This window comes from Stegostoma tigrinum, chromosome 7 (genome assembly GCF_030684315.1).
Source record: "Stegostoma tigrinum isolate sSteTig4 chromosome 7, sSteTig4.hap1, whole genome shotgun sequence".
Lineage (NCBI taxonomy): Eukaryota > Metazoa > Chordata > Chondrichthyes > Orectolobiformes > Stegostomatidae > Stegostoma > Stegostoma tigrinum.
In genome coordinates this window covers 6,030,832-6,046,359 of record NC_081360.1, presented here as the reverse complement: position 1 = coordinate 6,046,359, position 15,528 = coordinate 6,030,832, and the positions used below count along the sequence as shown (strand labels likewise).

The following is a 15,528-nucleotide window of genomic DNA, read 5'->3' as shown; positions in this document are numbered from 1 at the left end:
TCACATTGGTGTTCACCAAGAAGAACACAGATGATGACAAAATTAGAGACATATGTTGATGTTCTCGGGCATATTGATAGTAAGAAGGAGCTAGTGGGTGTCTTGAAAAACATTTAGGCAAACAAATCACTAGAGCCTGATGGGATCTCTCCCAGCATACTGAGGGAGGCAAGGAAGGAGATTGTGGCCTTAACAGAGATCTTTGTATCCTCCTTAGCCACAGGCGAGGTCCCAAAAGACTGGAGAATAGCCATTGCTGTTCATTTGTTTAAGAAGGAAACAGGGACAATGCAGGAAATTATAGGTGGGCGAGCTTTACATCGGTGATAGAGAAATGATTGGAGAAAATTCTTAGGGGCAGGATTTCCTCGTATTTGGAAAAGAATGGACTTATTACGGAGAGTCACCTTGGCTTTGTGATTTTTGAGAAAGTGACAAAAATGATTGAGGATAAGGTAGTAGATGTTATCTACTTGGACTTTATGAAAGATCCCTCATAGAATGTGCGTTCACAAGATCAAGTCACATGGGAACCACAGTGAGTTGGTAAATTAGATACAAAATTGGCTAGGTCATGGAAAGATGAGGATCGTTGTGGAGTGGTGTTTTACTGACTGGTCTGTGACCAGTGTTCCTCTATAAAGATAAGTGCTGGGACCTCTGTTGATTGAAATATGAATATTGGTATTGGATGAAAATGTAGGTGGTCTGATTAGTAAGTATGCAGATGGCAGGAAGATTGGTGGCAAGTGGATATTGAGAAAGGTTGTCAAAAGATGCAAAATGATATACATCAGTTGGAAAGTTGGGGAGAGAAATGGCAAACTGGACAAGTGTGAGTAGATGCATATTGGGAGGTCAAATTCAAGAGGAAAGTATATGTTGCAAACCTTAGAAGCATTGATATAACAGAGGGATCTTGGGGGTGCAATACCAGATCTCCCTGAAAGGTTGCCACACTACAGGAAGGATGTGGAGGCATTGCAAACAGTGCAAAATAGGTTTGCCAGGATTTTGCCTGATTTGGAATGAATTAGCTTTGAGGAAAGGTTGGAAAATTTTAGTAAGTTATTGGCAGAGCACTGGAGCCTGAACGAAGTATATAAAATAATGAGAGGCATGGATAGGATAGATAGTTAGAGTATTTTTTTTCTTAGAGTGGAAATGTTAAATGTTAGGAGGCATAGGTTTAAGGTGAGAAGTGGAAAGTTTAAACAAAATGTGTGAGGCAAGTTTTTTATAAAGAGGGTGGTGGATGCCTACAACATCCTGCCAGGGGAGGGGATAGAAGCAAATATGATAACAACGTTTAAGAGGATTTAGACAGACACATGAAAAAGACAGGAAATAGAGACGTATGAACTATGTGCAAGGAGATGGGATTTGTTACGAATGGCATTGTCATTAGCACAGACATGGTGGGCTGAAGGACCCACTCCATTGCTGTATGTATTCTATGTTCCAATTCGGAGGCCCAGATCAGGATCATTGATTCAAATCTCACCATAACAGCAGATAAATTTTAATTAAATTAGGAATTGAAAGTTAATCTCCGTAATGGTGATCATTAATTTGTTGTGAAACCCATCCAGTTCAATAAGGTCCTTTGGGGAAGGAAATCTGTCATTCTTACCCAGTCTGGCCTAAATGTGACTCTAGACCCGCTGCGATGTAGTTGACTCTTAAATGCCCTCTGAAATGCTGTATAAACCATTTAGTTAAAAGGCAACTAGGTATAGGCACCGACATTCCATGAACAAATCACAAAAAAAAACAGAATTTGATTTGGGAAAAATCAAGTAGAATTGCGTCCTGAATTCATTCCTTGATGATACATCTAAGATTATACTGCCTTATTTTGGATTCTTCGACTGTACAAAATAGAGGAACTCGATCATTTTTATCACTTTAAACACTTCAATTAGATCATCTCTTACTACTGTCACTGTTTTGGTGAATTTACAATCCGCACACTTCAAGGCCAAGTGTCCAGAACTGAACATAGTACTCCAGATGGGAATGGACCAAAGTTATATACATTTGAAATCTTGACAAGCACAAGTGCTGTTTCCTCACTTTCATTTTCCATTACCATTGAGATAAAAGCTAACATTCCATCACTTTTTTAGCACCTATGCAATGGAGAACTGACATCCTCTGTAGACATCAGTTACTGTTCCTCGACAGGTATCTGCAAACTGCTGTTGACTGCATTATCTCCTTTTGTGATCAGATTTTTATTCTGGCTTTCTTCTCACGGCTTAAGGATTCTAGAGCACCCAAACCCTCAAATATGAGAATCACTTCTGAAGCAGTGACCCTTGCTGGCTGTGAGCACTTTTAACTAGAGATATTTGGTTTTGACTGATGCACTGAATTCAAGTCAATTTCATTTTCTGCAGAAAGATCAATTAAATGATCTGCCACACAGATTTGCTCCTTCCCTTAAAATATTTGGTCTCCTTCAAGTGTTCCGAATTATCCTTGCAGAAGTTATGTTTTTTTCAGATTAATGAGTTACAATCAAGGATTTTGACGTGCCCTTTATTGACAAACTGCGGCCACCTTGAAAACTCGGGAATAAATATGCAGCACCATTTAATAATGAATCACACAAAGTTGGTTATGCGTCTAGTCTATTTGTACTAAATGGACAGTGCTTAGGTAGTACAATCGATCTGTACACCTGTACTCTCAATGGTTTTGCTTAAGTCTTGTCTGAATTTTAGACTTGTGCATTTCAAGATTTCAAATTGGAATGTAGCCCATTTCCTGTGGTTGGATAACCTGCTGACATTTAGCACTCACTTTCTCAGGCTGAACCAGCCTTTTGACACCCTTGATCTTATTTGATGCTGAGATGATCTTCTGAATCATAAAACATCCACTGCCAAAACTGTTTAATTCCAGTTCACTGACATCATCCCAGTTGAACTGATTCTGATGCTTTCATCTATGCCTTTATTATCTCTTGGCTTTTCCTATAATACAGAAGTATTGCAATCATAGAATGGTTACAGCACAGAAAGTGGCCGTACAGCCTGTTGTGTCTGTGCTGGCTCTTAGAAGAAGTACACCAGAGTAGTTTCTTGCATTCTCCCCATCACTTACACATCTTCAAATAATCTAATTCTCTATTAAACACCTCCATTCAACTGGCTTTGTCCACACTTTAACCCACAGCTTTCCAGATCCTAATCAAGCACTGAACGGAAAAGATTTTCAGGTTGCATTGCATTTTCACCAATTACCCTCCGTCCTCTGAATCATGATTCTTCCATCAGTGAGAATAGTTTCTCCCTATCCACTTCTGTCCAGATCTATCATGATTTTGAATATTCTACTAAGTCTCCTCTCAATCATCCCTTAGACTAAAACAGTCCCAACTTCTCCAATCCATCTACAGAACTAACTGAAGTTCTTCATGTCAGAACCATTGTTCTGCATTTTGTCTGCACCTTCTCATATGCCTTTCCAGATTAACCAGTTGAAGCCAAATCAGGGTTTCATACAGCTGCGTCACAACTTGACACAAAAGTACTTCAATGACTATAGAGAGCTGAGTCATCTGCTGTTTGTGAAAAGGTCTTTCTTCTCCAAATTTGACTGTGCCAATGCACTGACCAACCCAACACTTCCCATCCTCTGTAAATATAAGCTCATAAAAAAACTCTGCTGTTAGTATCCTAATGTGTACCAAGTTCTGTTCAACTCTATTCTTGCCTCCTGCCAGGGTTTTCAGATTTCTCCATGGTGATGCCTATCCCTATTTTGGTGACTGATCTGGTTTTACAGACCTCTGAGATCTGTGTGCTCTACCATTTCTAGTCTCGTTATTCCAGATTCTAAAGAACCTTTAGATGCCAAAGCTCCAAGCTCTGGAATTCTGTTGCTAAACCCTACCACCTTTCTACCTCTCTCTACTTCTTTAAGCTGCTCCTTAAAACTTATATCTGGACAAGTTTTGGTCCACAGTTCCAATATCTCCTGCCGTAGCTTGGTGTCAAAATGTGTTTGATAGCAGTCCTGTGAAGAGCATCGCAAGTGGCTTGTTGAACCTACTTTATAATTGTTAGCAAGATAATAAAATGTGAGGCTGAATGAACACAGCAGGCCAAGCAGCATCTCAGGAGCACAAAAGCTGACGTTTCGGGCCTAGACCCTTCATCAGAGAGGGGGATGGGGTGAGGGTTCTGAAATAAATAGGGAGAGAGGGGGAGGCGGACCGAAGATGGAGAGAAAAGAAGATAGGTGGAGAGAGTATAGGTGGGGAGGTAGGGAGGGGATAGGTCAGTCCAGGGAAGACGGACAGGTCAAGGAGGTGGGATGAGGTTGGTAGGGAGATGGGGGTGAGGCTTGGGGTGGGAGGAAGGGATGGGTGAGAGGAAGAACAGGTTAGGGAGGCAGAGACAGGTTGGACTGGTTTTGGGATGCAGTGGGTGGAGGGGAAGAGCTGGGCTGGTTGTGTGGTGCAGTGGGGGGAGGGGACGAACTGGGCTGGTTTAGGCACGGCCCGTTTCTATCTCCTTCCCAAAATCCACAAACCTGCTTGCCCTGGTCGACCCATCGTCTCAGCCTGCTTCTGCCCCACCGAACTCATCTCCATCTATCTGGACTCCATTTTCTCCCCTTTGGTCCAGGAACTCCCCACCTACGTCCGTGACACCACCCACGCCCTCCACCTCCTCCAGGACTTCCAATTCCCTGGCCCCCAACACCTCATCTTCACCATGGACGTCCAGTCCCTATACACCTGCATTCCGCATGCAGATGGCCTCAAGGCCCTCCGCTTCTTCCTGTCCCGCAGGCCCGACCAGTCCCCCTCCACCGACACCCTCATCCGCCCAGCCGAACTCATCCTCACTCTCAACAACTTCTCTTTTGACACCTCCCACTTCCTACAGACTAAGGGGGTGGCCATGGGCACCCGCATGGGCCCCAGCTATGCCTGCCTCTTTGTAGGTTACGTGGAACAGTCCCTCTTCCGCACCTACACAGGCCCCAAACCCCACCTCTTCCTCCGGTACATTGATGACTGTATCGGCGCCGCCTCTTGCTCCCCAGAGGAGCTCGAACAGTTCATCCACTTCACCAACACCTTCCACCCCAACCCTCAGTTCACCTGGGCCATCTCCAGCACATCCCTCACCTTCTTGGACCTCTCAGTCTCCATCTCAGGCAACCAGCTTGTAACTGATGTCCATTTCAAGCCCACCGACTCCCACAACTACCTAGAATACACCTCCTCCCACCCACCCTCCTGCAAAAATTCCATCTCCTATTCCCAATTCCTCCGCCTCCGCCGCATCTGCTCCCACGATAAGACATTCCACTCCCGCACATCCCAGATGTCCAAGTTTTTCAAGGACCGCAACTTTCCCCCCACAGTTATCGAGAACGCCCTTGACCGCGTCTCCCGCATTTCCCGCTACACATCCCTCACACCCCGCCCCCGCCACAACTGCCCCAAGAGGATCCCCCTCGTTCTCACACACCACCCTACCAACCTCCGGATACAACGCATCATCCTCCGACACTTCCGCCATCTACAATCCGACCCCACCACCCACGACATTTTTCTATCCCCACCCCTGTCTGCTTTCCGGAGAGACCACTCTCTCCGTGACTCCCTTGTTCGCTCCACACTGCCCTCCAACCCCACCACATCCGGCACCTTCCCCTGCAACCGCAGGAAATGCTACACTTGCCCCCACACCTCCTCCCTCACCCTTATCCCAGGCCCCAAGATGACATTCCACATTAAGCAGAGGTTCACCTGCACATCTGCCAATGTGGTATACTGCATCCACTGTACCCGGTGTGGATTCCTCTACATTGGGGAAACCAAGCGGAGGCTTGGAGGCCACTTTGCAGAACACCTCCGCTCAGTTCGCAACAAACAACTGCACCTCCCAGTCGCAAACCATTTCCACTCCCCCTCCCATTTTTTAGATGACATGTCCATCATGGGCCTCCTGCAGTGCCACAATGATGCCACCCGAAGGTTGCAGGAACAGCAACTCATATTCCGCCTGGGAACCCTGCAGCCTAACGGTATCAATGTGGACTTCACCAGTTTCAAAATCTCCCCTTCCCCAACTGCATCCCTAAACCAGCCCAGTTTGTCCCCTCCCCCCACTGCACCACACAACCATCCCAGCTCTTCCCCTCCACCCACTGCATCCCAAAACCAGTCCAATCTGTCTCTGCCTCCCTAACCTATTCTTCCTCTCACCCATCCCTTCCTCCCACCCCAAGCCGCACCCCCATCTACCTACTAACCTCATCCCACCTCCTTGACCTGTCCGTCTTCCCTGGACTGACCTATCCCCTCCCTACCTCCCCACCTATACTCTGTCCACCTATCTTCTTTTCTCTCCATCTTCGGTCCGCCTCCCCCCTCTCCCTATTTATTCCAGAACCCTCACCCCATCCCCCTCTCTGATGAAGGGTCTAGGCCCGAAACGTCAGCTTTTGTGCTCCTGAGATGCTGCTTGGCCTGCTGTGTTCATCCAGCCTCACATTTTATTATCTTGGATTCTCCAGCATCTGCAGTTCCTGTTATCTCTTATAATTGTTAGCATTTTTCTCTACTAAAGCATCATTTAATTTGTCCTTTGGTCACTGATCAGTTCTCTTGTGAACCACCATGTTGAGGCTGATAAAATCAATTGTTCATTTTAACATATATTTCTTTTAAGACTTTGATATAATATGAATCAAACACTTAAGTTTCTGTTTTCAGCCCATGAACACGATGGATGAAAGACATTTGAAGAAACTTGGAAGAATGTGTTCAGACCATCCATTTGACAGATGTAGTGCAGACATTCTGAATTATCCTCATGGAAATCTATAATGGTTTTCAAATGGATGATCAACGGTCCAATCATTGAATTTAAACTTGAAAAGCTAAACTTCATGAACTGTACTATTTAAGAGGTTGTACTTAGCCGCTTGCTGCAGTGCAAATAACTCCAAATAGTTACAGTAAATGATCCATATTCACAGAAACTGTATACATTTAAACAGTGAATAACCTTTACTTCATTAGGTGCATTAAGCAATTCTTACCTTACAAAATAAACAGCAAATTGTTACTTTGTGCCCAAGTTTTATCCTGCTAAACAAACAAGTTAGACCCTCTTCAGCCTGTCACCATATCTAGACATGTATTCACCAGCCTGCGGACATCCATGGGGCTCTATCCAATTTTCATTAATGGCTTCATCTGAATGGACAAGATCTTGGACAAAACATTGGCATATGTAATTCAAGATTAATTCAACAACACAGGATATTATTCACGGTGCTGCATCCAGGCCAGTGAATTCGTCAAGAACCCAAAGAGAAATCTTCACTTAGAGGACATAGCTTCACATCGGTGATGGGTGTTCAAATGGGGACAAACATTCCAAATGGAGGTCAGAGCAAATTAATGTAAAGTCATTCACTTTGCAAGAATGAATATAGAAAGACAAAAATGACATAATGTTGAAAGCATATATATGCAGAGAGTGTATGATATCTATTATTCAGTAGTATTACAGCAGACAGAAACTCCAACTATGGGAAAAGCTGGAAGGGTTAGGACTATTTTCCTTGGAATTAAATTGGTTGAAGAAACTTCAGAGTGATGAGAAATTTTGATAGAGTAAATTAGGAAAAATATGCCCACTAATATGTGGATCCATAACCAGATGCTTTGAAAACAGTTCAATTTACAGAACGGAAAGTGCTGGAGGTCTTAGAAAACAGAAAAGTGGATAAATCTCTGGGACCTGATCAGTGTATTCCAGGACATTTGGAGAGAAAATTGCAGGACTCTTTGCATAAATATTTGTTTCATCCAGAATCACGCAAAGTGCCGAAGGTCTGCAAGGCAACTAATGTTATGCTTTTATTTAAGAGAGGTTGTAAGGAGAAGCCTGGGAATTATAGATCTGAGTCTAACATCTGTGGTGGCTAAGTTATTGGAGGTGATTCTGAAAGATTACATTTACATGCATTTGGAGAGGCAAGGAGTGATTAAGGATAGTCAGGATGGTTTTGGACAAGGGAAATCATAGCCAACAAACTTGATTTGAGTTTTTTGAGGAAGTAACCAAAAAGATTGATGAGGGCAGAGCAGTTGACATTGTTTATCAGGACTTTAGTAATGCCTTTGACAAGGTTCTGCATGGTAGACTAATTAGTAAAGTTAGGTCACATGGGATTCGGGGAGTCTTTGCTAATTGGATACAAAACTGGCTTTATGGTGTGAGGCAGAAGGTGGTTGTGGAGGCCTGTGACTAGCAGTGTTCCACAGGGATCCCTGCTGAGTACACTTTTGTTTGTCATTTATATAAATGATTTGGATGAGAATTTAGGAGGTGCAATTAGTAAGCTTGCAGATGACACCAAAACGAGTGGTATAGTAGACAGTGAAGAAATACAAAGTGGTCTTGTTTGTATTACCAAAATGTAATACCTCACTTTTATTCAAATTAAAATTAATCTGCCACTCCTCAGCACATAAACCTAATTGATCGAGGACAGGACTTATATATTTAATGGTAGTGCCCTAGGTAGTGTTGTAGGACAGTGCGACCGAGGGGATCAGGTAAATAACTCCTTGAAATTTGCATCACAGGTAGACAGGGTGATTAAGAAATTGTTTAACATGTTTGCCTTCATTGCTGAGACCTTTCAGTATAGGAGTTGCAACATCATGTTGAAGTTGTACACACCCCTTCTGGAAAAGTATGTGTGCAGTTCTGGTTGCTGTGTTATAGGAAGGATATTACCAGGAATGAAATGTTTGAGATATAAAAATAGAATGGAAAGGCTGGGCCTTTTATCGCTGCAGCACAGGAGATTGAGGGATGACCTTATTGAGGTTTATGAAATCATGAGGGAGTAGATAAGGTGAATGACAAGAATCTTTTCCCTAGGGTGGGGGAGTTCAAAACCAGGGGGCGTACATTTAAACTGAGAGTAGAAAGATTTAAAAAGGACACGAGGGACAACTTTTTTTACACCAAGCGTAGTTCTTGTGTGGAATAAACTGCCAGAAAAAGTGGTGGTTACAGCTACAGTTCCAACGTTTCAAAGCCATTTGGATAGGTTCATGAATAGGAAAGGTTTGGAGGGATATAGGCCAAATGTCGGTCAGTGCAACTAGTTTAGTTTGGGAAGATGGTTGGCATGGACTAGTTGGACCAAAGAGTCTTGTTTGCATGCTGTGTGACTCTATGACTATGATTCTAGAGCTCAGAGAACAGTTCAGCACAGTACAGGCCCTTCGGCCCACGATGTTGTGCTGAACTTTTACCCGAAACCTAAGGTCTATCTAACCTCCACCCCTCCCTTATACTACCATCCATATGCCTATATAATAGCCAGTTAAATGCCCCTAAGGAGGCCGACTCCACTACCCTCCCGCCAATGCATTCCACGCCCCAACTACTCTCTATGTAAAGAACTCTCCCCTGTATCTACCTCCACTCACTTTAAAACTTTGCCCCCTCATAATAGCTACCTCCACCCTAGGAAAAAGTCTCTGGCTGTCTACTTTATCTATACCTCTGATCATTTTGTACACGTCTATCAAGTCACCTCTCATCCTTCGTCATTCTAAAGAGAAAAGCCCTAGCTCTCTCAACCTTTCCTCATAAAACCTTCCCTCCATTCCAGGCAATATCCTGTAAATCTCCTCTGTACTGTTTCCAACACCCCCACATCTTTCTTGTAATGAGGCGACTAGAACTGGACACAATACTCCAGATGTGGCCGAACCAGGCTTTTGTATAGCTGGAGCATAACTTCACGGCTCTTGAACTCAATCCTTCTATTAATGAAAGCTAACACACCATATGCCTTCTTAACAACTCTATCCACCTGGGTAGTGGCTTTCAAGGAACTGTGGACATGAACCCCAAGATCCCTCTGCTCCTCAACACTACCAAGAATCTTTCAGTTAACCCTGCATTCTGCTTTCAAGTTTGTCCTTCCAAACTGAATCACCTCACACTTTTCAGGGTTAAACTCCATCTGCATCCTATCAATGTCCCTTTGTAACCTTCACGCTGTCCACAACGTGGACAGGTGGCAGATGGAGTTCAACCTGGATAAATGCGAGGTGATGCATTTTGGAAGGTCGAATTTGAAAGCTGAGTACAGGATTAAGGATAGGATTCTTGTCAGCGTGGAGGAACAGAGGGATCTTGGTGTGCAGATACATAGATCCCTTAAAATAGCCACCCAAGTGGACAGGGTTGTTAAGAAAGCATATGGTGTTTTGGCTTTCATTAACAGGGGGATTGAGTTTAAGATTCGTGAGATCTTGTTGCAGCTCTATAAAACTTTGGTTAGACCGCACTTGGAATACTGCGTCCAGTTCTGGGCGCCCTATTATAGGAAAGATGTGGATGCTTTGGAGAGGGTTCAGAGGAGGTTTACCAGGATGCTGCCTGGACTGGAGGGCTTATCTTATGAAGAGAGGTTGACTGAGCTCGGTCTCTTTTCATTGGAGAAAAGGAGGAGGAGAGGGGACCTAATTGAGGTATACAAGATAATGAGAGGCATAGATGGAGTTGATAGCCAGAGACTATTTCCCAGGGCAGAAATGGCTAGCACGAGGGGTCATAGTTTTAAGCTGGTTGGTGGAAAGTATAGAGGGGATGTCAGAGGCAGGTTCTTTACGCAGAGAGTTGTGAGAGCATGGAATGCGTTGCCAGCAGCAGTTGTGGAAGCAAGGTCATTGGGGTCATTTAAGAGACTGCTGGACATGTATATGGTCACAGAAATTTGAGGGTGCATACATGAGGATCAATGGTCGGCACAACATTGTGGGCTGAAGGGCCTGTTCTGTGCTGTACTGTTCTATGTTCTATGTTCTAACGCAAACCACCTTCGTATTGTCCGCAAACTTGCTAGCCCACCCTTCCACTCCTTCATCCAAATCATTCACAGAAATCACAAATAGAAGAGGACCCAGGACAGATTCTTGTGGTACACCACTTGTAACTGAGTACCATGTTGAATATTTTCCATCTATGACCATCCTTTGTCTTCTAAGGGTCAGCCAACTGTGAATCCAGTCTGCCAATTTTCCCCCTATCCCATGCCTCCTTACTTTCTGCATGAGCCTACCATGTGGGAACCTTATCAAACACCTTACGTAAATCCATGTATACCACATCCACTGTTCTACCATCATCCACATGTTTGGTCACCTCTTCAAAGAATTCAATAAGGTTTGTGAGGCATGATCTACCCCTCACAATTCCATGCTGACTGTCAGAAATCAAACTGTGCCTTTCCAAGTGATCATCAATCCTATCTCTCAGAGCCCTTTCCAATAATTTGCCCACCAGGGAAGTAAGACTAACTGGCCTGTAATTTCCGGGGTTATCCCTATTCTCTTTTTTGAGCAAGAGAATGACGTTTGCCTCGCTCCAATCTTCTGGCACCATACCTATGGACAGTGAGGACGAAAAGATCATCGCCAAAGGCCCTGCGATCTCTGCCCTCACTTCCCATAGAATCCTTGGATAAATCCCATCAGGCCCGGGGGACTTATCTATCTTCAACTTCCTCAAAATTCCTAGCACATCTTCCTTACTAACATCGACCTCCTCTAGCCGACCAGCCTGTTTCACACTGTCCTCCTCTGCAACTAGGTTCCTCTCAATTGTGAATACAGAAGAAAAGTATTCACTAAGGATCTCTCCTATCTCTTTTAGCTCTGTGCACAAATTCCCTTTATAATTCTTGATCAGCCCTACCCCTTCTCTGGTCATTATCTTATTTCTCACGTACATGTAAAAAGTCTTGGAGTTTTCCTTGATCCTATCTGCCAAGGTTTTCTCATGCCCCGTTATAGCTCGCCTAAGCTCTTTCTTTAGTACCTTCCCGGATAATTTGTATCCCTCTACAACCTTTTCGGTTCTTTGTTTCCTAAACCTTACATAAGCATCCTTCTTCCTCTTGACCAGTCATCGACTTCTCTTGAGAACCAAGGCACCCTCACTTGACTGCATCTTGACTGCCTGCTAGGGACAACTGAGCACACACAGTATGCATTCCTTAAATAATGTACACATTTTGATAGTGCTCTTCCCTGACAGCATCTGTTCCCAATTTATGTTACTCAGTTCTTGCCTAACAGAATTGTAATTGCCCTTCCCCCAATTATAAACCTTACCCTCCTGTATGTATCTATCCTTTTCCATGACTATTGTAAAAGTAACAGAGTTATGATCTCTACCGCCAAAATGCTCTCCTACGAACACGTCTAAGACTTGGCCCGGTTCATTGCCAAGCACCAAATCCAAAGTGGCTTCTCCTCGTGTTGGTCTGTCTACACATACTATGTCAAGATTCTGTCCTGAACGCACTGGACAAAATCCATTCCATCGAAACTATTACAACTAAAATGTTTCCAATCAATATTTGGAAAGTTGAATTCACCCATGACTACAACCCTGTGACTTCTGCATCTTTCTATTATCTGCCTAATCCGCTCCTCTACTTCTCTGCAACTATTAGGGGGTCTGTAAAAAAACCCCACAAAGTGACTGTCCCTTTCTTGTTCTGAACCTCAACCCAAACTGACTCTGCAGACATATCATTCTTGAACTGCCTTTCAGTTGCTGCTATACCAGCCCTGACTAGCAATGCCACTCCCCCACCTCTTTATCCACGCTCCCTATTTCTTTTAAAGTATCTAAATCCCAGAACTTCCAACAACCATTCCTCTCCCTGACTTACCCAAGTTTCTGTAATAGCCACAACATCGGAGTTCCAAGTACTGACCCATGGTCTAAGTTCATCCACCTTATTTCTGATCCTTCTAACATTGAAGTATACACACCTCAAACCATCTCTGTGTCCACAATTACGCTTCATCGACCGCATTTCTTTACATAGAACCTCACTCCCTGTTATGTCCGTTAAAAGGCTGAATACCTCATGCTCTGAATTATTAATCCAGTTTCCCACCCCCTGCCAATCTAGTTTAAACCATCCTGTATAGCTCGAGCACACATCCCTCCCAGGATATTTGTGCCCTTCTGATTCAGGTGCAACCCGTAACTTACTGTACAGGTCCCACCTTCCCCAGAATGTGCTCCAATTATCCACATAATGAGAGCCCTCCCTTCTACACCAGCTCTGTAGCCACGTGTTTAGCTGCACTTTCTCCCTATTTCTTACCTCGTTATCACGTGGCACTGGTAGTAATCCAAAGATAACTACCCTGTTTGCCCTGGAATTCAGCTTCCAACCTAACTCCCTGTACTCATTTTTCACATTCTCTGTCGTTTTTCTACCAATGTCATTGGTACCTATGTATACCATGACTGCTGGTTGCTCACCTTCCTCCTTAAGGATCTGGAAGACACGATGCAAGACATCAGAATCCTGGCACTCGGGAAGCAACATACCATCCTTTCATCTCATTCACATCCACAGAACTGCCTGTCTATGCCTCTTACTATCAAATCCCCCACTATGATTGCTCTCCTATTCTCCCCCTTCCCTTCTGTGCCATAGGTTCACAATAATTGGGAAAGCATCGAAAGGAGTTGATTAATCTTTCTTTTCTGCATTCAGAGTTGTTTTTGGACGAAGGAACACCATACTTAAAAAGATAGTGGTAGCTGATTTTATAGATTCAGAGAATTTTAGAAGGAAATTGGGTAGGTTCTTGAGAATAAAGAATTTACAGGATTATGGAGAAACAAGAATTTGGAATAAATCACAGCATTCTTTTCAAATTCAAATTATTAGCACAGGTGTGACAAGCCAAATTGCTTCCTTCTGTTTCCATGATTTTAAAGATCCCATGTGATTTTTTTATTTGTATGGATTAGAATGAGACAAGCCTTTGAAACCAACTGATTTCATAGTCCATAATTGTTTTGGAAATACCTAATGGTTTTCAAAGTTTAATGAAACTGTTTACACTGTATTCAAAAAATACACTGTATGCAAGTAAATATTAGCAAACATATCATATATTTATTTACAAATGTCTAATTGAGCATTGGTAAAGCACGAGAACTGTACTTTGTTCTTCCATTAGAGTTCTTTTATAGTCCTTAAAGGAGCCATTGTTAAACAAAATTATGAATTAAATCTCCAATTTTGAAAAGTACCGTATATTGCTGACTTATTCCAATTGTTGTCAGGCTAATCTTGACCGAGTTGCTTGCCTTCAAAGCAGTTAAAGAAACAATTGTAGAAATTGACCTACGGTATCTGCCCTACAGAAATCCAGAAAATGTGAGTTCAAATGTCACTGTTGGAGCTTGAGAACACAAATTCTGTTTCTGAAAATCTGCAAATATAAATGTTATTACCAAGACAGAGATTTGTTTAGTATCCAGCCTCTGAGCCAAAATCTCCGGGATTAAGGCCCACTTTAGGATTTGATGACCCAGGAAGGCATGTTCACACAGTAATTGACTGTAAATCAGGTTTATTATAAAGCTACAGAACCTTCCAACACATGCCAATGAAGAGATTGCTAGCAACCCATGTGATAAAGAAAATGGAGCTGCTACAATCACTATCCATCATTCCAGACTGCAACATTCATGTAAAGGTATATATTGCCTTAACAATTTGGTGTCTGTGAATGATCTGTAATATACACTTATCACTAAAAATGGATCATGAAACTGGAATATTGTAAAAACTCACCTAGTTTCCAATAATCCTTTTGAGAAGAAACCTGCTTTCTTACCTGATCTGTCGAGTTACACTCAGTCATATACCAACGTAGTTATCCTCAGATGGAGCCCACCAAGCCGGTGGTATCAACCTCTACAACCTAGTGGATTAAGATAGCCAACCATTTGAATGCGAGGTTAATCAGGTTGGGTTATAAACGGAGCCTTGTCAGCAATATCCATACTCTGAGAACAAATAATAAAAATCATGTATTTCTTAGGGATAAAGGAATTATGACATCATACAGTACAGAAGAGGCGCTTTGGCCCATCAAGTCTCCCTATCTACACTGATCCCATTTTCCAGCACTTGGCTCATAACTTCGAATATTATTGGCATCTTAAGCATTCATCCACATACTGTTCCATGCAGCAGTTTGCATGGAGTAGTATACTGCTTGCCTCTCCAGGTCCTCATCCAATTTCTGTCTTCACAGCATCTATGTATGTAGACACTGTTCTCCATCCATATAATTCAGCAAAGGCAAGCCACTTGTCTCACTGTAGCATCGTGACTGCTCTCGGACCAACTGTCTCCTTTCAGACCATCAAGTCTATTTTGAAGCTCACTTACAAGACTTATATGATTGACTTGCATGATTCTGTGATGCCACTGCATGTAGAGGAAAATATGCATGCCATGCATTGATACCGGATGTCTTTTGCAGCTCTTAGTATCACTTTTTAGCACTCATTCAATTCACACTTTCTTAGAGGATCCCAGCCTCTCCGATTTGCATCCATTTTAGCTATTGTCTGGGTCCAAGTTGGCTGAGTTTTGTAGCATGCCCTCCTTTCCCAATCAGCAGAA

At 43.1% G+C, this 15,528-nt stretch overlaps 1 protein-coding gene across 5 annotated transcripts in view; it reads left to right on the top strand.

The window, feature by feature from the left end:
* Positions 1 to 9,481, top strand: part of LOC125453822 (uncharacterized protein C21orf58) — an 89,527-nt gene extending 80,046 nt beyond the window's left edge. For 2 of the 5 annotated variants that reach the window (XM_059647020.1, XM_059647017.1), the window contains one exon: positions 6,746 to 6,857. Coding sequence is in view for 2 of the 5 variants with exons in the window: in XM_059647021.1 (XP_059503004.1) it covers positions 6,746 to 6,859 (114 nt within the window). In the remaining 3 variants the exon portion in view is untranslated. Of the gene's footprint in view, positions 1 to 6,745 lie in introns of all 5 variants that reach the window. The other 3 variants (XM_059647021.1, XM_059647019.1, XM_059647018.1) reach the window with 3 other exon arrangements.
* Positions 9,482 to 15,528: the final 6,047 nt, after the last annotated feature.